Source organism: Mustela nigripes, chromosome 13 (genome assembly GCF_022355385.1).
Source record: "Mustela nigripes isolate SB6536 chromosome 13, MUSNIG.SB6536, whole genome shotgun sequence".
Classification (NCBI taxonomy): Eukaryota; Metazoa; Chordata; class Mammalia; order Carnivora; family Mustelidae; genus Mustela; species Mustela nigripes.
Window position 1 is genome coordinate 45,229,240 of NC_081569.1, and position 24,466 is coordinate 45,253,705.

A 24,466-nucleotide genomic window follows, 5' to 3' on the forward strand; every position below is an offset into this window, starting at 1 on the left:
CTGATGTGGGGCTCAACCCTATGACACCGAGATCACGGGCTCAGCCGAAATCAAGAATCGGAAGCTTAACCAACTGAGCCACCCGGGCGAGACTAGAAATTTTAAATGGTCAGCTGATTTTTCTGTTATTTTCAGAAACATGTGCAATACATGTTAAAACACCGTTCCACAGAATTATAATTACCTATTGAGATCAAAATTCCCTTGAACAGAAATAACAGATGTGTCAAGACCAGATGCTGATGTTGAGATACAAGACTGCCTTGTCTGAGTTGAAAAAGAGGATGGAAAATGCATATTTTCTGTAGATGGGCTTGACTTCAGAAAGTATCTGCAATGTGAATTAAAGGACGTTTTTGAGAAAAGAGATATTCTAGTAAATACAATCCTTAAACATGAAGGAAAAAGAAAGCACAAATCATTACCTTCCAGGCCGTCTTAAATCTCTTATTTCAATATTCAGAAAGGGCAAGAAAAGATTGCCACAAAATGGGCATGTAGTATTGAGATTTGAATCATCTGCTGTCCAGCCAGCCATGATTTCCTCATCATGGACAAGACAATCACATGTTCTACACCGAGAGCAACTTGAGATAAGAACCTATGGGAGAAAACAACACTTTACAAAGTGAGCCTGTTGGAGATATTATGAATTAAAAACCACTTCAATCCATAAGTCTATTAGAAAACTGTAAGTCAGAAGGATTCAGAATTTACAAGCAAACAAATAAACAAACAAAAATAGATTACATTCAGCTAAATTGATTTCAAAGTTTTTACCTGAAAGGGAAACTTGCACTTAAGAAAGGGAACCTTACTATTATAATTACTATAAAACCTGCCATGGTTTTATTAGTGAAAAAGCAAATCCAAGCATTAATTTACTAATATCCAAAATAGGTATTTGTAATTACATATTATGGGTCTGTGTGCTACTCATAGTGTAGTCACCAGACAAGTGTGGGTCCACAAACTCTTTTTGATTTGTGTTAAGTAAAGAAATTGAGAAGAGGACTTAGAAACCCTTAAAGAAATTGGTCATTGCTGCAATATCTAAGTTTGTGATCAAGACACATTTTCACAAGAGTAGCAACCAGGACAGATTGGAAATTAAAAACCCCAACAAAACCCTGGTCTGTCACTAAAGACAGTTTAAGAAGTGTTGCTATAGATGAATGTAAATGCTGTCATTACATGAATAAAATACAGAAATTCCTGAAGCCATGAGAAACTTGGGTCAACTGTAATATCTGTGCTCATAGTTATTTCCCAGCTACATGCAAATCTATTTTCCAAATTTAGGCAAACTGGTCTGAAGAAGCAACAACACTCAAAAATGTATTTGGAAGCAATTTTTTTCTTTTCTTTTTTTTTTTTTTTAAGATTTTATTTATTTGACAGAGAGAGACAAAGTGAGAGAGGGAACACAAACAGGGGGAGTGGGAGACGGAAAAGCAGACTCCCTTTGGAGCAGGGAGCCTGATACAGGACCCTATCCCAGCACCCTGGGATCATGACCTGAGCCGGACGCAGACGCTTAATGACTGAGCCACCTAGGCACCCCTGGACGCAATTTCTATACAAAAGTTAGGGAAAACTTTTAAACTGTAAAAACATAACTTTTTCATTGTGAGAAAAAAAGATACACAGCAGCATCTCCAGCAGATAACCACATCAAACTGACACAAGAAATGAAAAACATGATGGGGAATGGGGACATAAATGCCAGAACACTCCATGTCCTCTCATCACAAAAGTGTGTCTGCATAGCAGAATTGGTTTTTAAGAGGTTCAAATGTGAAATAAAAGTTCAAAAAGAACACAGAGATAATAAGGGAAACTAGAAATACTGAAAATGGAAATGCTTTTGTACGCTGATAAATACCAGAAGAAGTATGGGACTTTCCTAAACAGAGATGAAGTAGTATGACTTCAGTATTCTGAAATACTGGAGATTTTAAATTTATTCAGCTACAATATACATTCTGACATTTTCAGATGCTACATATTTAACTTTTTATTACTTTGCCCCTGACCCTGAATACTTAGGGAATATAAGTTCTAGGAGGGAGTAGCGTAAGGAATAAAGGAAGACGCTCTTTGGATTAAAACCGTACCTCCATTGCATAGTTCTGGAAGATATTTGTATTACTTGTGTTGCAGGAAGATGCCACTTCTGCTTTCCCAGGTAAGGCAAACTTTGACAGGGATCCTGTTCATTATTAGAAAACAAGCAAAACCATTACAATTAATGAGAAAGGATATGAAAATCTTTTTTTTTTTAAAAGGATTTTATTTATTTATTTGACAGAGATCACAAGTAGACAGAGAGGCGGGCAGAGAGAGTGGAGGAAGCAGGCTCCCTGCTGGGCAAAGAGCCCGATGTAGGGCTCAGGGCTTGATCCCAGGACCTGGGATCATGACCTAAGCCGAAGGCAGAGGCTTTAGCCCACTGAGCCACCCAGGTGCCCCATGAAAATCTTTTCTACCTCTGTAAATTCTCTGACAAAATGTACAACTGTTCTACTCAAAATAGCAAAGGTAATTTAGGGGAAAAACAAAAAAGGCATGCATTTTTGTTCTGAGTACAAACTCAAGGAAATGTGCTCTGATTCTACGGCTTCCCACATGCGAGGGGGCGGGAAACCCTAGCCTCATTACTCACTTATGAAGTAGTCTTGGGTACAGGCTACTCACTTATGAAGTACTTTGTGGGTACAGGCTACAAGGCATTCCAGTTATTTTTAATTACTAATTTGCAGTTTCTCTTTTTCCATGTTTAAAATATAAGAATGTACTTAGTTCTAAAGTCTAAAACATATAAAATAGCTAATTTCAGTTCCAATCATAAAAAGATTTACTGGCAATTCTCTATGTTTTCACGATCTTTTAAGATGTGGTACAGCAATCTTGTTCTGAAACATGAGGAATTTCCAGATATATTCTTAAGAGTAATGGATATTAGTAGGTATTAAAACGATGGCAACAACAAAAAGTAAGGGGAGTTCTGTGGTCAAATCAATTGTTGACAGTGGCTATATCTTGTTAATAAAACTGGGAGGTAACCTATACTTTTTCTTTCTCTTTTTTCTCAGAGTTACTAAATGTTACGAATGAACACTTATATTTTTATAAAGTAAGGGTAAAAAAAGTAAGTAATGGGATAAATTGCCAGTTCACAAGAAATAAAGAAGACAGGAAAAAGCATGCTAAACACCAATGTATGTGGGAAACAAGGCAGAAGAAAAATTATCAAATTTCCTTACTACTTGCAGCCCATTGACAAGTCCTTGAGGTGGGCAGAGTGACATTCCTCTAAGGACTCAACTTCCTGGATGGTGACACTTTGCTAGGGCAAAAGGCAATCCCACCCGACCCCCAGCCCCCCACCCCATCCTGTAAGTCTACATTAACATACAAAAATTCCTTTGGAAACTTCCTTTATCTTTCCCCCAGCCCCCAGATACATGTTGGCAATTATCCCCCAAGTATATGACCCACTGATACACATCTGAAGGGTCTCACTGAGTAAGGGACAGGAGGGACTAGGTAGGGAGAGATAGGCAGGGGGCTATGTGATCAGGCTCACAGTAATCCCAGAAATGCTGAGGCATAAGGAAACCAGAGATAAGGGAACAAACCAGACCACCCTGTCCTGGGCATCAGAGGTGAGGTCTTTAATGGCAGTAACATTGTGAACAAGAATAACCAGAGCCCAAAGAAGAAGTAAGCCATTAAAGATGTTATCACCAGTCCTTATTCAAACCAAGATGTCACAAGAATGTTAAGGCATGTTAGCGGAGGCCCATACTGGCAAACCTGGCGGGACCCACCTCATTCCTGAGAGCTTTTTTTGTATAACCACTTAATAAAACTTTTTATCACTTTACTCACTCCCCTTTGTCCACAAGATTCATTCTTCAACTCGTGAGAAAGGAACCTAGCTCTCCCTCTTCACAATCATAGGGATGCAATCAGCATGATCCGGAGGAATGCCCCGATTGCTTCAGTAAATAAATGACAATGGGAAAAGAAGATAGCTCTAGAGGACCACCACTGGTCCTAGGCCGGCTTCACAGATGGGTTGAGAGGGACAGAGAGGGCTGAAGCCTCCAACAACCTGTAATCTGCTTACAGCTGGTGGAACTGCAGTACCTTCCCTGGATGGTTCCCCACAACCCTCTGTAATCCTTCTCTGCTAAAGCTAGTTCAGAATTGCTTTCTTGTACCTTCTATCAGCCTTGACTAATGAAATCATTTATGTGGGGAGCCTCCCTTTCACAATCTGGAGCACAGAATATTCACTTTAATAAATATGAATCAGGTTATGAGGTTTATTTCTTAGCACAACAAATTGTTCTTGTAAGTTTAAAAAAGGGGTGAGGGAGCTAATCACCTGATTTCTTCATGAATGGATGACAAGAGGGAGAAAAAGAGAGAACAAAGAGGAAGTTAACAGACATATTAGCCAAATGCAACAAGTGGACCTTATCAGGATCCCAACTGAATAAGCCACCTATAAAAGGAGATTTATGAGATAACTGTGAAAATTTAAATTAAATATTTGATATGAAATTTTATATTGATCAAAACATTAAAAAATGTAATAGCATTACAATTATGTTTTAAAAATATGAATGAGTCACAAAGGATATATACTGTACATGTTCCAAACAGAACATGCTAACACATAGTGTTAGAAGAGAATGTTTATCCATGAGGGGGCAGTGACCAGATGTGTGCATGAGAGGAGGTTCTGGATATTGTCAGCATTCTGTTTTTTGATCTAAGTGCTGGTTACTCAGATGTCCTCAATTTCTGAAATGTATTTACATACATAAAAGTGTACACATTACATGCATAACATTAATAAAATTAAAAGTAAGTTTATCAAATACATAATTTTTTTTAATTGTTAAAATTTTTTTTTGAAAAGAAAAACCACTGACCCACAATGACATCAGTCAGGCTGAGTTCCCAACTGGGGCTTAACACCTAATCTAACTGCAGTTTCAACTTGCTCAGAGTAGTCGTCAGGAATTTTCTGACCCGTGTCTGGGAGTCTGCCCCATGCATCCCTCCATCATGCAAAGTAAGATGAAGCAATCTGCATGATAAGACCCCTTGCATTTCCCCCTAAGGGAAAGTGACTTTGCCTGGAATATCTTTCTCTTTTGCTAATAACTTTCTTACCTCATCCTTCTTCTATAAAAACCTTCCATTTTGTACAGTTCTTGGGGCTCCCCTCTTGGGATGCTGCCTGTTTCATCAATTGTTAGTAAAGCTAGTTAGATCTTCAAATTTATTTGGTTGAATTCCATTTTTTAAACAATATAAAACATTAAAGTCCTTATATTTTAGAGTTACATATGGAAGTATTGATGAATAAAATTATATGCTGTCTGGTATTTACTTTAAAATAATCCACTGGGCAAGGAAAAAATAGTGGGACTATAGGAGAGGGAAAGATTAAACAAGATTGGCCGTTTGTTGATAACTGTTGCAATTGGGTAAAGGGTAAATGGGGGTTCATTGGGCTATTCTTTCCACTTCTGTGTACATTTGAAAGTCCCTACAATAAAGGCTTTTTTTTTTTTTTTAAAGATTTTTATTTATTTATTTGACAGAGAGAGAAAGAGATGCAGCGAGAGAGGGAGAATCAGGCTTCTCACCAAGCAGGGAGCCAGATGCACTGCTAGGTCCCAGGACCCGGCCCGGGATCATGACCTGAGCTGAAGGTCATGAAGCTTAATGACTGAGCCACCCAGGTGCCCCAATAAAAGCTTTTTGAAAGTACAAAGGTGCACATCAAAAAATATTATAGTGAATCCATTCCTCACACCATATCCTAGGATACATTTCAAATGGATTAAATATCTAAATCGGGAGTCAAATGCACTTGTGTACGGAAGCTAAGAATGGTTTTTACATTAGTTAGAAAAAGAAAATGATAACAAAGAATATGTGACAGAGAGGTGTGTGGCCCACAAAACCTAAAATATTTAAGATACAGTCCTTTTCACAGGAGGTTTATTGATCTCAGAAAATGCTAAAAAGAAAACCAAAGAAGTGTCAGAAGAAAGCACTGGTGAGCCTAGGGAAGGGGACATTTTTCCTAATATCTCCAAATCCAGAAGCAGGAGGGAAGTACTGATAAATTTGATGACATAAAATTAAAAATTTCTGTGTGGCAAACCCCTCCCCCCCCAAACCCCAAACAACAACAACAACAAAAAAACAACGCACAAAAACTTGACAAAATTGGAGAAAGTATCTGGCAATTATATGAGACTATATATTGCTATATAAGAACTAATAAAACTTTTTTAAAAAAGGAGCCAACAAGTGACAAAGGTAGTCCACGGAAAAAGAAATACAAATAGTCCTTAAACATATAAATAGTTACTCAACTTACAAGAGGAATGAAAACTAAACTGAAATACAGTCCTCATTGATCAGGTGGCAAAAATCCCAAAGTCTGCCAACATATTTTGTTGACATGCTGTGAGGAAATAGGTATTCTTATATACTGCCACTGGGAATGCTAACTAGTATATACCCCCGGAGAAGGCAACTTTGGCAGCATCACTTCAAGGAAGAATTTGTATCTTTCAAAGATACCCTTGCAAAAATATAATGACATATATGCATCATAGCATTATTTATAATAGTCAAAGACTAGATACTTAATATCCATCAGTAGGGAAGTGATTAAAATAAACTCTGATATATCCACAGATGATTATGCAACCGTAAAAATGAGTAAGGAACAATGTAATGTGATGATATGGAATGATCTTTAGGATATACTGTTAAATGAAAAACACAAAGAATGGGAAGGTACATTACTTTTTGAGTAAGAAGATATCCTTATATTTTTAAAGAAACAACAATGGAAGGATAAATCAAAATGAATAAAAATGGTTACTTCTAGGCACAGGGAGAAAACAAGATGCAGGGGTGGAGATGGACAGCAGAGCTCGTTCTACAAGTGCCCTGGTTCTTACTGTTTTGACTTTGGAGCCATGTAAATCTTTTGCAAAATTAAAACAAGGAAAAAAGGTAAAGACATGACATATAAATGCAGTAGGACCAAACTGGACAAACCTTCTAAGGAGGCAGAACTTTCCAGGCTTGTTCTGCTGAAATCAATTCCCTTAGTCCCTGAAATGGCACTGCTCTCTTGGGAGGAAGTGGCTCCTTCCAATTCATGGCAAACATCTTCATCTGTTAAAGAGGTAGATTCGGAATCCTGGGCTCCCACTGAAGAAAGACTGGTACGATCAGAACTTTGATCCTAAGGACATAATTATAAGCTTAATTTCCTTCATATTTAAATTTAATTATTTAAAATGTCACTCCTAAGGCAGAGGAAATGTTTAATCACCCAGATGATCAGTTAATCAACATTAAGTCTATAGAAATAAAACTACCAATTTTACAAGGGCTATTAATTTGGACAAACACAGGTGGGAAATCATTTAGATAGCATTTTTAGTTACATGAAGTAGAGAGACCTGTTGGTTAGATAATCTTGCTGATTTTGAAGCTTTGTTTACTGTTCATTTTCCTCCCAGGATGATACCATTAGAACTGAATTTTATTCTTTTAAAATTTCATGTATATTTACATTTTATTATTTTCCATAATAATCTAGGTTTCAAGGAGATGTATTTCCAGTTTTCATTCTTGAGAACACCAAACTGTAAGTTCAATGTTTTTCTGGTTATACCAACCATACATTAAGAAAATCTAGTCAATATGAATTTTTGTATAAAGAAAAAATATTTAAGTATCTACAATTCTATTGCCCAGATAATACAACTTATTTTTTTCTAGTCATGTTGAGTGTGTGTTGAGTTGCTATTTTTAGGATTATGTGAATATCTATATTGGCTTTTCCACTATATCTCATTATATTTTAAAAAGCAGGTGCTCTAGGAATCATACACATCCAGTCATTTACAGTCTACTTAAAGTTATACTGTACCACTTGGTATATAGTAACTACAGTGACTATCAGCAGAGTGAATCCCTTTATCACCATAAGACATGACATATATTGAATATTCCATAAGATAATGTCATAATTTTTGTTTTGGGCAATTACTTAAGAGGAACAAAAGTAGTCTTTTATATTAACTATTTACCACATATTCTATTTCTCCTTCATTCCTGCAGATCCAGTTTTCTCTGTGGTATTATTTTTCTTCAGCCTGAAGAACTTCCTTTAGCCTAGCTCACATAACAGGTCTGCTGGCCAGGATTCTCTTCTTTTATCTGAAAATGTTTTTATTTCACCTTTCCCCCTGAAGGATATTTTCACTGGATATAAAATTCTGGGTTGACAGTTCTTTTAACAATTACAAGGTGTTGTTTGCATGTATTCTTTGGTTCACGGATTGTGGTAAAAAATATATGGTTTTTCAAATCCTTATTCCTCTGTGTCATTTTTCTTTAACAGTTTTCAAGTCTTTAAATTTTTTCTTCCCAGCAGCCATTTTATTAGCAGATGGGCATTTTCGCTTTTTAGCAGTTTGCTTATGTGTGTGTAGAAGTGGTTTTCCTTGTGTTTATTCTGTCTATAGTTTACTGTGCTTCTTTTATCTGTAAATCTAAATCCTTCACCAAATTTGAGAAGTTATTTCTTATTTACTTGTTTCTTCATTATTTATTTCTTCAGGTATCTTTTCTACCACAATCTTTTCCTCTCATACTTCTGGAACCCCAATTATATGTTATTCCTTTTAATACTGTCCCACAAGTCTCTGAGGTTCCGTTCATTTTGCAAAAGGTTTTTCTCTCTCTGTTCTTCTAATTGGATAACTTCTATTACTCAGTCTTTATGTTCAGTGGATTTTTTTCCTCTATCTTCTCCATTCTGCTATTGAACCCATCCAATGACTTCAGAGTTTTTTTTTTTTTTTTAGTTATAAAATGTGCTTTTTAAAAAATAGTTTCTATTTCTTGCTGACAATTCCTTCCTTTTCATTTATTTTGAATGTGTTTTTCTTTAACTTCAGGGAACCTAGTTATGATAGCGACTTCAGAGTTTCTGTCAGGATAATTCCAACATCTGGGTCATCTCAGGGTTGTCTTTCCCTTGAGAACTGGTTTTATCAATTAACCAATTACTTGATAAATCAAGTAATTCTGGATTTTATTTTGGCATTGTGAATGTTATGCTGTGTGGTTGGGTACTGTTATAATATCTTGGAGAACACTGATGCTTTTGTTAAGCAGGATTTGTTACTGAGTTATGTTCAGTTATGTTCAGACTGTAATTTGTGTTTCAATTTTTGTAGACAGTGACTTAATTCTTAGTCACTTCTGTAAGACTCATCTCTGCTGGTTCACTTTTATCCTATGTTATGTGGAGCTCAAGAACTAGGCTTGATACTTGTGTTGGCCATTCACAGAATCTGGGAATACCCTTCTCTCAGATTCCCCTCAAACTCTCCAGCTCACAGATGTCCACTTCTCTGGCTCCTCTGTCCAGGAACCAGGGGTTTTCTCTTGAATTTTCATCTGCCAGAGGTGTCACATCACACTGTGACTGGAGCCTGCTCTTGGGGTAGAGATGCATAAGAAAAGAAAATGGGGGATTCACATCTGTCTGTGTTGCCCCAACAATCTGCCTGGTTCTTCAGAATCCTTAGATTTTTTTTTTTTTTTTTTTTGCATTTTTTTCTGGGGTTTTCAGTTATAATCAGTGGGAGGGATGGGCTTTAGCAGCTTTATGTCTCCAGTGGAGGTAGGACTATCACCCTCACTTTTATTTTGATTTTTTAAAAAATATTTTATTTATTTATTTGACAGACAGAGATCACGAGTAGGCAGAGAGGCAGGCAGAGAGAGAGGGGGAGGCAGACTCCCTGCTGAGCAGACAGCCTGATGCCGGGTTTGATCTCAGGACCCCACGACCATGACCTGAGCTGAAGGCAGAGGCTTTAACCCACTGAGCCACCCAGGCTCCCCATTTTGATTTTTTAAAAAAAGATTTATTTATTTATTTGAGAGAGAGAAAAAGAGAACCCACAACACACACACACACACACACACACACACACTCTGACACCCCGCCCCCCATGAGAGGGGCAGAAGGAGAGAATCTTAAGGCAGATTCCCCACTGAGCTCAGAGCCTGATCCCACAACCCTGAGATCATGACCAGAGCTGAAACCAAGGGTCCGATGATGCTCAACTGACTGAGCCACCCAGGCACCCCTCACCCTCATTTTTAAAGATGATATTTGCTGGGTGTAGGAAAATACGGTGACGGTTATTGTCCTTCAGTGCTCAGAAGGAATCTTTCCAGGGTCTTCTGATATCAAAGAAAAATTCAGGTGATCCTAGTATTTAAATTAGCAAGAGGCTTCTTTGTTCAGAACACAAGTGGCAGTTTCTTACTGTTTTTCCATTTGAAGGTAAGATAGCTCTTTGACTACTTTTAAGATTTCCTCTTTGTATTCCATTTCCATCTGTCTTAAAATTAGACCCATAAGTATGGTTTTCTTTGCATTTATTCTGCTTGACATTTGTAGATCTTCTAAATATGTGAGTTGCCATCTTTAATCACTTCGGGAAAATTTTTGGCAATTCACTTTTTAAATGTTCCTTCTATCTCATTCTGTCCTCTTCTGGAACTCAATTACATCAGTGTTAGACGTTTTCACTAAATCCTATATTCGTTTTTTTAATTTTCCGTTTGATTTCCAATCTGCTTCAGAGTGGATATTTTCTACTGAGTTTCCATCTAGTTTATGAACTTTCTTTTTCTGTATTTTGTCTGCTGTTAAATCCAACTACTGCATTTTTAATTTCATGTCTTTTTCGGTTCTCAAGTTTATACTTGATTTTTTAAAATAGTTAATTATCTGGTGAAATTTTCTACCTTTGCAGCTGTTTTTCTTCAGCTTTCCCTTGATTTTCTCGAACATATTAGAATTATTTCAAAGCCTCTTATTTAAATACTAGGATCACCTGCATTTTTCTTTTGTTTTTTAAGTTATGATACTATCTCTGGGTATGGCTATTTTTAATTAAATAATATAAAAAACTATAAGGACTCCAGATGATATTCTGTTCCTCCCAAAAGGACACAGTTTTTCATGTGTCAGATAGTCTGACAGTCCAATCACAGGCTGACCTGAGTCAAGCCTAGGCTGCAGTTTTGGTCAGGTGTAGTCCAACTCTGGTTTGCCAATGCTCCTAAGGCATGGCTCTGCAGGGCTTCCAACAAAGGGCTTGGTGTGGTTGCCAAAGCTCTTCCGGCTTCTATCTCTTCCACCCGCCCCTAAAATTTATGAACTCTTTGTGACTATTCCCAGCACCACGAACTGCTGAAAACTCTTCTTTGTCAGAGACTTTCTGCTTACCTTTTTAGTCTCCTGCTTCATGCAGTATCAGTATTTGGAAAAAGTCTTGAAGGAAAAAAACCAGTGAACCTGAGGACCCTCAAGCCTCCATTTTTGTCTATCCAGTTCCACAAGATCCAAAAGCTCTAGGTCCCCCACTAGCTCTCCTCAGTCCTTTAAGGCAAAACCTGGATTTGCAACCCCTTGCTCTCAACAAACACCATTAGGGGGAAGCAGCTGTAGAACTTTGGGCTCATCTCTGCAATTCTGGCTAGAATCTTGTACCTCTACTTTCTAGTTGCTTTAGCAATTCTCTGATTACTTTAAACAGATTTTTTATATTTCATTTAGTTCTTTGCTCTTGGGAGATGTGTATATAGGTTTATCACAAGCTACTCCATCTGAACTAGGAGGAAAAATCCTATGTCAGCCAGTAATTTTTGAAGGCATGCTAGACACTACCTGAAAAAAAAAAAAATCTGCATTTTGAAGGAAATAATAAAGCTCAGTAAGCATTTTCATATGACACTGATTTTTACTCCAGCTACAAGTCATTTTCTTTTAAAACTGTACTTATAATATGTTTGTAACATAACCTTAATGAATTTTCATTCCTTATTATCCAAGTTCAAGTTGTGATACTTACAAACTTTATGCATTCAATCTTTTTGGTAAAGTTGTGTTCAAGGAGCATGGTAAAAACGGACATTTTTGCAAGAAATGTACTTTGGTAGTGGAGGAAGGCAAAAGGTAAAGTAGAAAACTTACTTTAGATGACGTGGTATACATGGTGAATCTTGAATACCATTTGCTGGCTTTCTCTGCAACTCCTTTCCCAGCAGTGAACATACTGTTCCTTAGAACATCTAGTTTAGGTACCAGCAGTGTATCTAAATTAAATGAAGGTGATGAATGAGTTAATGCATCTTGAGATTCTTCCCTAAATGGGCAAGAAGGTGAAAAGGCTGGAGAAGACCAGAGTCTGTCCCGTGGTCTCTCCTCAGTTTTTGTATAACTTTTAGATTTGGTAAGTCTCATTGGCCTTGGAGAATGGGGAGGCAGGCTAGATCTTCTGCACGCCTTGACCAATGTTGGACTTTTCTTACTGGTTGATTTGTCATCACATGCCCGTTGTAAATCAATGCTTGGCGTGCGGCTGGTCAAAGGACTGCTCATGTTATTCATATACATCACAATCTCTTCGGCTAAGTCACGCCTGGCGGATGGTGTTGAAACACTTCTGCTATCTTCGTCATCCTCTTCTTCCTCCTCTTTTTGCTGCTGCTCAGTCTCAGCAACCAAAAGAGAGAGGGGATCAAATCCTGTGGCAACATCCGTTTTTTCAGAAGGTTTTACTGAAAAGCTGCTGCTCATACGCTGAATCCTCTTGGGGTTTTGCAAAGCAGGGTAACTCACTTTTGACCCATCTGTCTCACTGTCTAAGTCTTCCAAATCAAAAATAACAGGAGAATCCACTTTATCTGCCAAACCATGAGAACCATCGAAAGGTGTATCGTCATCACTAAATTCCTTTTCTAGACTGTCTCTTTTTGATCTTAAAGGTGGCTTCCCAATATCAAGACTAGTTGGTCTTGTGCTTTTTGAGATAACGTTTGAAAGAATTTTTGCATCAGCTCCTAGTTTTTCGACCATATCTCCAGGGTTTGCCTCCTGGTTGATTCTATTGAGCATGAGTCCCATCAGCACTCCTCCACTAAGATTGCGGTTTCTGCTTCCCCAGGACAGTTGCTGCTGCAAATTAGGTTCATTGTCACTTTTATGCCTTTTCCTGAAGCACCTACTTTGACTGTTTCCTGTTTCATTTGTACCTTCAAAAGATGACAGTAACAGCAGCTCAGATGTACTTTCTGAAAAAGAAGAAGAGTGTTTTTAGCAATGAAAAATGTAATGTGCAGATATATCTTAAATATTTAAAATACTAGGAATGAAAATGATAATAGCAAGTACTCGCAGAGTGCCTGCTATTTGACAGACACTATAACTAGGCACTTGACTTACATTATCTACTGTAATCATGCCAACATCCTTATGGGATGAGGGGAAACTGACACTCAGACAGATGAATTAGCTAACCCGAAGTTACCCAGTCTGTAAGTGAAGGAAGTGGGATTCAAATATAAAGGGTATGTGCTGAGACATAAGCATGTGCTGCTTTTTAAAACTTTTAAATTAAGATTAATATTTACCTTTATTAGAATGGGAGATACAGGCTTTCAGAGAAGAAATACGTCACGGGAATAAAAGGCAGGGGGAATATGATCAGTGAGATTGTAATAGCATTATATGGTGACAGATGGCAGCTACAACTGTGGCGAGGACAGCATACGTAGAGAAAAGCTGAATCACTGTTCTGTACGCTGAAACTAATGTAATACTGTCTGTACTCAAAAAAATTTTTTTAATGTACCTTTCTTATATTAAAAAATTTTTTAATGTACCTTTCTTATTTAATAATAATAATACATTTATATTAATTCCACTAAATTTATTAGACAATGGTTATACAATTGTGGTTAAACTAGATGACCTTTAGATTCTGAATCTTCTACCTATAAAAATGAAAAACAAAACCAAAAACACTAAACTAAACCAAATAAAAGGCAGCTATGTTCACTTTATCCATATATAAGGATTATTTTAAAACTCTAAATCTTATGACTATAGATGTTGCTAAATAATTTTACCTTTATTTTATATATGGTTTGCAAATTTATACCAGTTAAATGTGAATGGCTATTTTCTACTCAGAAACATTTCACTGCTTTTTGCCAAATTACTCAGGAACTAATGCTGAAAGCAGCAAGTCAGATTTCTGATCACTTTAATTGTCCTTATTTTGTGGGAGTCTTCTAAAGCATTAGTCTAGGTATGGTATTGTCAACTATTCTTTTTATATGCTTATCCAACAGAACTAGTGTGCTATAACAAGGCAATTACTAAAAATGTGCCTTTTTCCTGCCATGTGATGCATTTAGGTAACAGGATAGGCCGTAAAAGGGAATACTGGAGACCATAAGAGCCTACAAACTAGTAATGTAATAAGCATATACCATTAACAAGGAAAATAGCAAAGCAGAAAGGTAAAGTCTATTCTTTGTCTCTTTATCACCTATGACTAAGGGCATGAGAAACCAAAAGTATACTTTCTTGGAACATTCTAGGAAACCTCTGCTTGACGATCAAATATCATCAAAGACCTGAAGGGAGCTTATATCCTAAAACAGTACACTGGGATTGCACTTAAATCGGTGGGCAGGGGATCTCCTTGCAAAGTCAAAACCATGTTACGGCCTGAAGACAAATAAAGCTGGTTATCCAACTATACCAGGGGTTGCCGAACTATGGTTCTGAGCCAAATCTGGACTGTGGACTGTTTTTGTACAGACACAAAGGATTTTACATTGACAGTCACATACTACAAAAAAGAACAGGTGACAGAACAGTATGTGGTCTACAAGGCCTAAAATACTATCTGGCCATGTACAGTTAAGTTAGTCCAATCTCAGGTTCACACACATGCTAATTCCACCAGACTATGCAGGGTGCTGCATGCCTCTAAGACAGAGCCAAAAATGATTTCAATTCCTTGAGTCAGGCGGTTCTATGACATAATTCTGGCCAGTAGTGTTAAAGTGGTAATTACTGAAGGTTTCTGGGAAATTTTTGTTTTCCTGATAAAAGGGGATAGATGTGGTTCCCTTCCCCATTTTTTTTCTGCCTCACACAGACAGGTGATGCATGAAGTTGCCAGTGCTCGTATTATAAATATGGTCAGGTCCAGAGAACTGATGGCGAAGCCCTGGAATTAACATCTTGAGCAACTGTTTACCTTTGAATTTCTTAATTGAGGAGAAAACCCTTGATGTGTGTAAGTGACTGCTAATCATATTTCCTGAGTCTTAAGCTGAAAGAATTCCTAGCTGAAATACTAGCCTCTTTTCAGATTTAGAACGTTCTATAATCCCTTCCTACCGTATAGCCTTTCACACATTGCTTCCCTCTGCCTAGAAATCTCCCAATTCCTCCTTTGCAAGCCCTGTTCTGATTTGTTGCTGACTCAGACTTCATATTTGCTAAGGAAGTCTTCCATGACCAACGACCCCCCCAACCCCAGGACACATCCATTTATTTTATGTTCTTGTAGAAACTTACAGCCCTTCTTCACAGTATTTAAGCTCAGAGCCTTTTTACATTTACTTGATTATTTGATTAATGTTTTCCCATCTCTCCCACCTGCTTTCTCCATGAAGGCCTAAGGGACTGGACCATGGTTTTATTTATTTATTTATTTTGCTGTTCCTTATCATATCCCCAGAAACACCCAACATCTGGTTACATATAGCAGGAGCTCGAGGAATAATTAGTGAATGAACACTGTCTGCTGGAAAACAACTGTCAAATAGACCACCCCAGAATATGACACAGTATAACATATTATAATACAACATACTATAGCTAAATATCGTAGCTAAAGATAAAAAATTAAACAGCAACCAGAATTAGGATTAGAAAAACATCCCTGAGTAGGTTTTATTTCAGAATAAATTTTCTTGTGGTTCAACTCTCAGTTATTCAATATACATTTATCAAAATGTTAAATTCTCAATGTAATCCTGAAGTAACTATAGAGTGATTTTATTTCAATATTGAGTTAAACATGAAGATATCTCTTTCACTCCAGTATCTTTTAGAAGCTATCAGATACATAGCTATTCATATATATATAGCTATTCATATTATACAGTTATATAAAATATCCATATGTTGTACTACAAAACATAAACCTAAAAAATCCTTTGACTCCTTGCATGTACTAGTATATAAGAAAAGCATTATTGAAAAATAAGTATTTCTATAAATCCCATATACAGTAGTGATAAATCCATAGAATTTAACAGATGGGAATGCTTTCAAGCCCCAAATCTCAAAGATGAACTAATAACTCTAATTCACACCTAGGAAACCTCTATTATAGGCTTTTAAAACCTGACTTGTTAAGCATAAAGGGTAACCAAAGACAGATGATGAGTCAGATGCTGAATACTATGACAAAATGCCAGGATCAAAGGCGATTCACAGACCTGTACCCCTGGGGATAAAAATATATTATATGTTTATAAAAAATAAAAATTTTTTTAAAATGCCATGATCAAAGGATGGTTTACAATCATATTAAAACAGGGGTCATAAAAGCAGATCTTCAGAAAAAGGCGAGCATGAATAGACAGTAATGAAAGAACAATAAGGCAAAGGCTACCAAAGGCAAGTTATTATGGGTTATAATTAGACAATGACTAGGTTGTGAGGCAATTCCATGATCCCAAGAAAACAAATTTTAATGTTTGAGTTGTAACAATGATCTAAGAAAGAAATGCAAAGAAAGTTACAGAGCATTTAACTTTTTTTTTTTTTTTTTTTTTTAAAGAGCTAGAGCAGGTGAGTCAGCACACTTTTTCTATCGAGGGCCAGACAGTAAATGTTTCAGTCTTTGCAGGCCACACAGTCTCTGTGGCAACTACACAGCCCTGCTGATGGACTGCAAAAGCAACCAGACTGTACAAAAATGAGTGAGTTGTCGTTGTGCTCCAGTAAACCTTTGTTTGTGAACACTGATGCTCGCCTTTCATGTTAATTTTCATGAGTCACAAATACTATTCTTTTTCTAATTTCTTCAATAATTTAAAAATGTAAAAGCCGTTCTTAGTTCATGGGGTTGTATAAACACAGGCTGTAGGCCCAGTGTGGCCCATGGGCCATAGTCTGCCTACCCCTGAGCTGGAGGCATATCTCACTATGCTACAGAACAAGGATCACTGTAGCAAGGCCATGTATAAACAGAGAGCTTATAGCCTTGATAGCTCAGTCCTTCAAGATCTGTTTAGATCCCATGTGATACAGAACTGAGCTAATACCAACATAAAATAGCACATAAAATAGCAGGCTTGTAACACTAGGAGCTTTGAATGCTATATCTATTTAAGCCCCCCAAAACTGCTCTGATGAAAAATTTGTGAGACCAAGCATTCTCTCAAATCTAAAACCGACCTTTTCATTAACTAGTTGATAATTTACATGACCTGCCAACAGCCAGATTATGCCTTAATTTTCTCATTAAAATAGTGCTAATATCCCTTCATGAATATAAGCATTGCTGTATTAGTAAACATGAAATAATATATAGAAAGCACTTAAAAAAATTTTTTTTAAGATTTATTTATTTGACAGAGAGAGAGATCACAAGTAGGCAGTAGGCAGAGAGGCAGGCAGAGAGAGAGAGAGAGGAGGAAGCAGGCTTCCCGCTGAGCAGAGAGCCCGATGTGGGGCTCGATCCCAGGACCCTGGGATCATGACCTGAGCTGAAGGCAGAGGCTTAACCCACTAAGCCACCTAGGCGCCCCTAGAAAGCACTTTTTTAAAAAAAGGATTTTTACTTTATTTGACAGAGAGAGATCACAAGTAGGCAGAGAAGCAGGCAGAGAGAGAGGGAGAAGTAGGCTCCCTGCTGAGCAGAGAGCCTGATGCGGGGCTCAATCCCAGGACCCTGGGATCATGACCTGAGCCAAAGGCAGAGGCTTTAATCCACTGAGCCACTGAGGTGCCCCTAGAAATCACTTAAAAAAAAATTTATATCTGTTTTAGAGAGAGAGAGAGAGCATGAAGCAGGGGGGAGGGGCAAAGAGAGGGGGAGAGAGAATCTCAACCAGACTCCCTGCTGAGTGTGAAGCCTGACTCGGGCTTGATCCCATGACCCTGAGATCATGACCTGAGCTGATATCAAGAGCTGGATGCCCAATTGACTGAGCCTCCCAGGTGCCCCAAAAAGCACTTTGAAGAGAAAAAATAGGTATTGTTATCTAAACTATCTTGAGGACTATCCTTTTGCTTCTGAAAAAAGTATGGACAATAATGAAGATTAGAGAACTCTATGCTTCATTTAAAAATTGGGGGTGTAAGTTACCCTCAGATGGATCATCTCACCTGCTCCCATTTCCCCCTTCCAGAAAGTCCCAATAGTCTAAACTCAAATGATGGTATGTGGCTTGTAGGTTTGTCCTTATACTTTGTTAAAACAAAAGCTTGAACAAAATATATTATAAAATATAGAATTCAAGCTACTAAGCTATACAGTGAGAGGCTATGCAAATATATAAAAAATAATCCTAGAGATTTATAAATATAGAAATATAGCTACAAGATATTCTGCATATAAAAGAGGTATACTATTCAACTCACCTGTGCTTTCTCCTGATATTTTATCAGCACCATTGTTATTTGTACCACTGGAGCGAACTATACTGGAAGAACTTTGATAATTGAGCTTAGGAAGACAATCAGCACTTCCTTTGGTACTCTCGCTCTCTGACACTGCAAAGATTAAAATGGAAGTGTTAATAACGATAAAAGCTATAAAGAAGCTAGTTAGCTTTTATTTATTTAGCTATTATACTATTACAGAAGGAATAAAGAGAAGTAGCTTTTAGTTGTAAATATTTCTATCTGATAATAAGTGATAAGAAAATACCAAATACCTCTCTATTTGCTGATCACAAATAAATGATTAAACTTATTTGAGGCCTTAAAGTGTTTCAACTTACTAAGTACTGGTCATGCGTGAGGTCCACACATACATTTTACATTTCTTCTTTGGTCGTGAAACACTGCTTTTGATGGAGGTAGGCAAGGGAGGGAATATGAGTTGCAGACCATTAACACAATCACGAAATAAAAATATTGTTAAACCTTAGAAAAGAGTCACTGTTTGAAGAAATACATATATATTTCTACTATAAGAAGCATAGTAATTGATCAGACAGTGTTGTGTGACTGAGGCTGTACACGTCACACAGTAAGTATGCCTGGGTGGTGCAGTTGGTTGGCATCCGACTCTTGGTTTCGGTTTAGGCCGAGATCTCAGGGTTGTGAGATGGAGTCTCGTGTCAGGCTCCACGCTCAGCACGGAGTCTGCTTGAGATTCTCTTTCCTTCTCCTTCTGCCCTACCCTTCCTCCCTGTGCTCTTTTTCTAAAATAAATAAATAAATCTTTAAAACAAAAAAGGTTCACAAATTTATTCAATATCAACTTAAGAAATACCTACAGGAACTAGAATCACTCCCTTTCTTATCTTTTTCTTCTTGAATTTCCTCAGTAGATATATCTACTCTTCTAACTTCATCCTTAGATAATGAATTATATCCAAGATCAGACTGGCCACCTAGGAAAAAAAAGAAAAAGAAAGAAACAAAACCCCTATGCTGTTTATCATAAACTTCTTTAGTGAGAACAGCTGGAATTAGAAGCAACATATTGGTGTCCAGGTTTACTTATGAGAAATTTTCTGGATAACATCTAATTGAAAGCATTCTTTTGTTAGCTCTCCTCCCCCATCACTATTAATGCAAGAAAAAGATGTTCTCAAAATAATTTGTTTTTGGCTCCATACTGCAGTCAAAAGTGATTATGTACATTCACACTACTGTCTGGGCTTCTAAAGTTACAGAGAGACCAGACATTCTTTAGGCCTATGACGTTTCTAGGTGAAAGTCAAAGTTCCAACTAAGCAATGCAGAAGAAAAATCTGCAGAGAATTCATAACAGAACATTCACACATAGATCACTGGAGCCAAATGTCTAAATGATTCTACCAAAGAAAATGAGTTTATTTAAATTTATTGATAGGTAGTTACTTTCTCTGAAAATTCAGTTGGATAATTATTGAATTGTACCTGAGTATAAATACACAGGAATGAGAAAAAAATTAGGCAAACATTGCACTGATATAAGAAAAAAGGCCCTCTGTAGTTTCAAATTGTTTTCACTAGATTAGCATCAAAACATAAGGTTTTAAATCCTAGTTCTCCATCTTAGGAGACATAATTTTAAGTAAACCACTTAACCTTTTGGTTTAGATTTCAAGTCCCCAGATTTCTAACACACAGAGCATGGTTATGATTATATGAGAGAGACTATATATGGAACAGCTTTATAAACTGGTAATGAACTGTATAAAGAAATTTATATTATCACTAGATATTTACTTTAATATCTGTTATGATTTTGAGTTTGTATTTTTTCTAATCAAACTTTTGGCTCTGTTTCAACAGAAGATAAAATTTAAAAATATGAAGACAATCTTGATGAAATTCATGCTTTTATTAGATTCTGTACTGCTTTAAAATAGACTTTTTAAAGTCCATAATTAAAAACAAAAGATAGGGGGCACCTGGCTGGCTCAGTTTGAAAAGTGTGTGACTCCTGATGTTGGGGCTGTGAGTTTGAGCCCCAAATGGGGAGCAGAGATTACTGAAATAAAAATGAGACTGAAAAAAATTGATTTCTTCATTTTTTAAAAAGATTTTATTTATTCATTTGTCAGAGAGAGAGAGAGCAGAAGCAGGCAGAGGGAGAAGCAGGTTCCCCACTGAGCAAGGAGCCCGATGTGGGACTCAAGCCCAGGACCCTGGGATCATGATCTGAGCTGAAGGCAGACACCCAACGGACTGAGCCACCCAGGTGTCCCTGATTTCTTCATTTTTAAGAGCGAATGCCCGAGGATGACTACTATAACTCCGATTAAATTCACATTGCATGATAAAAAACTAAAACTAGCTAAGGAAGAACTATGAAAATTACATTTCAACACAATTTGTTTACATTTATTACTCTTCAAAGTAGGCAAAAGGAGAGACAGACCAAGATAATGTTACCATTTGTAGAGACAGAAACTTCATATTTCATTATTTATGCTTGGATTTTTAAATTTAAAATTTCTGTCTTTTAAGAGGTGTCTCTTACACTCTGTTCAAAAGTCCTGGGATGCCTGGGTGGCTCAATCAGTTAACTGTCTGCCTTTGGCTCAGGTCATGATCTTGGGGTCCTGAGATTGCACCCTGAGTCAGGCTTCCTGCTCAGCAAGGAGTCTGCTTCTCCTTCTCTCTCTGCTCCCCCCTCTCCCCACCACTTAAGTTCTCTCTTGAAAAAAAGAAAAAAAAAAGTCATGTGTCTTTTAAAAAATGTACTAATGGAAAGGACAAAATCATTCAAGAAATTGTGTCAGTTTTAATTCTTAGAGAAAACTTACATACAAATCTGATATTTTAATGAAATTAATAGTATCTTCAATGCTAGAATGCTATAACTTTTATATGTATTTGCAAGTTTTTTTATTATACCTTTTTAATATAGTTTAAGACTCACAAGAAATTGCAAAAATAATACAGTACAGAGAGTTCCTGTGTACTCTTCACCCAGCTCCTGTCAATAATATTATCTTACAAGAAACATAACACACTGTTAAAACCAGGAAGTTGATGTTGATATGTATTAGTAACTCTGATCAGGGCTATTAAGTTTCTTTTTTAAAAAACTCTAATAACATTTTCATAATTACGAACAAGAATTTACCCTAGGAAAGTGACAAGATACAGAGATCTGTGTGCCATCCAGAGTTAATTGGATTACCATGGACTAAATACTTGAATAAACTCTCTTAAACTTTTATCTATTCTAATAAAGAATGAATAAAATAGCATATAGTTATTAGACAAAATATCAAACCAAGTACCTAACATATACAATTAAAAAGTGACAGTTAACCTAAATACATCACTGAGAATTAAAATCTCAAAAAGACAAACTAGCAACTTTATTTTTTTAAATGTACTGTAATAAATGTATACATAAGCACACACAAACCTGTACTAGATCTATCATCAGTAGCATATACTTTGATTAAACCCGTATTAAAAGGTGCCTGCTCCACAGTGTGTGTCCCATGACCACTATCCATGCTGCCATGACTAACAGCATCCAGGTCACTGCCATCTGCTTAAGAACACAATTTGACAGCATTTTACTACTCAGGCAGATACCAAAAATACACATTAGTTTGTTGCTCAAGCTAATAATCCACTCATACTGAACATGAACGTGCCACATAATTAGCAAATTACAACTATGACAATTATAACTACCATGAATTATTAATGGATACTAAAACAAGATCACCAAAGAGTGATAATTTAACAGTTTAAGAAAAAAAGTGACTTAAGGTATTTTTTAATGGGAAAATAATATTAGAATTTGTTTAATGGCAATAAAAATTAGAAATCATTAAGTATTTTGAAACCATTTAAAATTTCTAAGAAATGTAAATTATAACTAGTCAATTAATTTCTTTTTTACAAAGTAAAATAAGTACATCTCTTAAGAATCTTTAATTACCTGAGAGAGTGGTTTGTGATAAGTGTGTGTGTTTCTTTAAAGCTCTTTTGAACTGTGCTACTCCTAAAACAACGTTCCTTACTTTTGTCCAAAGAAAATAGCCACTACGACTTCTTGAAGGCCAGGTACTTTCCAAAACAGCCTATTCGTTTAACAAAATAAAATAATTAGTAAAACAATATGTATCAGTGAATGCACATCAGCTTTATAGTCAAGCCAAGAATATCTACATTGTACAACAACAAAATGGAACAAAAAACTTACTTGATTTACAGAATATATTTTAATACTCCAAAATCAATGCCAAATAAACCCTGAGTCAATAATTTCTGCCATTAAATTAAGGTTGTACAATCACAAAAGTTATACTCGTTTCTCCATTAACTCAAAGTAATTACCTTATTATAATAACCATAAGTGATGGCATTGGGGTCAATACCAGCTTTCTGCATTTCAAAAAGTACTCGAACTGCAAGCACCGGCTGATCATACTGCCCACAAAGCTGCATAAGAATGCGGTAGCACACCTGAAAACACATAGTTCAGAAGTGTTTGGAAACAAGGTATCTATGAACTTAGATCTAGAATAAAATAGTGCATTTTTAAAAAGAATCGTTACCTCATCAGGTGGATCCATCTTTTTTGACTGCATTTTTTTAAGGACATCATAAGCTGTTTTCAGGGCCCTGACTTTTGAGTGACACACTTTCACATAAGCTGGCAGACAAATAAACCACAGTCCATAACAATGGCGCAGGAGACACCTAGACCACATTTGAGGAATGGAAGAGTACCTCTTGGCAATTTTATGGGCTGATTTAATTTCCTAGAAAAAAATGCAAGGGTCTCATTAATAGAATGTCACACTTAAGCATCCTTATTTAACTGAATCATGAACAAGTGTAAGTCATATGCTTTTATATACTTCCCTAACAAAATCTGTCTATAATTAATACATATTCAAGCCTGTGCTTGAATCTGTATTATAAAATATGTGAAATAAAGTTCCAAGATGAGAAAACTAGTTAATTTTTTGAAGTCACATTACTCTAAATTATTTGGGGGATGTTTTGAGGAGCATAATAATCTAGCCATATATATGGGGTAGTAAAGTATATTAAGGGAGGATGAGTGTCATATTTATTTTTTTCTAACACTTGATTACATGAAGAATGCAAAATTATCAAAGCACCTGTTTTGTTCTTCTGAACATGGGAGAAGGGCTACTAGGACTACTTGATTTTGAAGGCAATTTGTTCTTTCGTGTTTGTAGAAATCCTTCAGGTCTCTCAAATAAATTGTTTCTAAGAACTGGAAATCCATTATAGCTGTTTTTGAAAAGAAAAAAAAATCTCAAGCACACATAGATGATCATACTGGTCACAATCTAAAAAAAAAACCTGACCAATAACATCTTAACTTAGAGTCTATTTTAATTATCTTTCTCCATCAGACTATGATATACACTCAACAAATATTCATGTTAATGTTGCCTTTCTTGCTATCATGTAGCAGCCAAATATGAACTCAAGTATATATTTTAGAGGTAGGAAAGTGAAAGATTTAAATTTTGCTGAATTTGTCAAAAACACGTGAACTTTGTAAGTTAGTATTCACGTAAATATACAGCAAACAGATAATATGACAGCTGGTAAAAGGCCCCAAATCAATACTCTTTCAGACAGGATAGTCATTAGTATTTTTGCTTTAGATTAAGATATTACCACAGAACCGTCCTCTTCAAAAGATACAAATAACGTATTAACACACTCCAGGATAAACTCTTATATTATCATGAATTGGTTTATCCGGTTAGCTAAGCAGGTTCTGGCTCTCATTTGTCAGAAAGAAAATCGAAAAGGTAGAAA

The 24,466-nt window shown here is 36.4% G+C and overlaps 1 protein-coding gene across 7 annotated transcripts in view; it reads right to left on the reverse strand.

Annotated features, from left to right (window-relative positions):
* Nucleotides 1-24,466, reverse strand: part of DENND4A (DENN domain containing 4A) — a 129,355-nt gene that overhangs the window by 13,969 nt on the left and 90,920 nt on the right. For 3 of the 7 annotated variants that reach the window (XM_059372296.1, XM_059372298.1, XM_059372295.1), the window contains exons 16-27: nt 23,791-23,926; nt 23,218-23,424; nt 22,997-23,125; nt 22,599-22,740; nt 22,071-22,202; nt 19,474-19,590; nt 18,611-18,742; nt 12,125-13,224; nt 7,108-7,297; nt 2,118-2,212; nt 426-601; nt 185-331 (exon numbers count right to left, since the gene is read on the reverse strand). In XM_059372296.1, coding sequence (XP_059228279.1) covers nt 185-331; nt 426-601; nt 2,118-2,212; nt 7,108-7,297; nt 12,125-13,224; nt 18,611-18,742; nt 19,474-19,590; nt 22,071-22,202; nt 22,599-22,740; nt 22,997-23,125; nt 23,218-23,424; nt 23,791-23,926 — 2,703 coding nt within the window. The remainder of the gene's footprint in view (nt 1-184; nt 332-425; nt 602-2,117; nt 2,213-7,107; nt 7,298-12,124; nt 13,225-18,610; nt 18,743-19,473; nt 19,591-22,070; nt 22,203-22,598; nt 22,741-22,996; nt 23,126-23,217; nt 23,425-23,790; nt 23,927-24,466) is intronic. The other 4 variants (XM_059372300.1, XM_059372297.1, XM_059372302.1 and 1 more) reach the window with 2 other exon arrangements.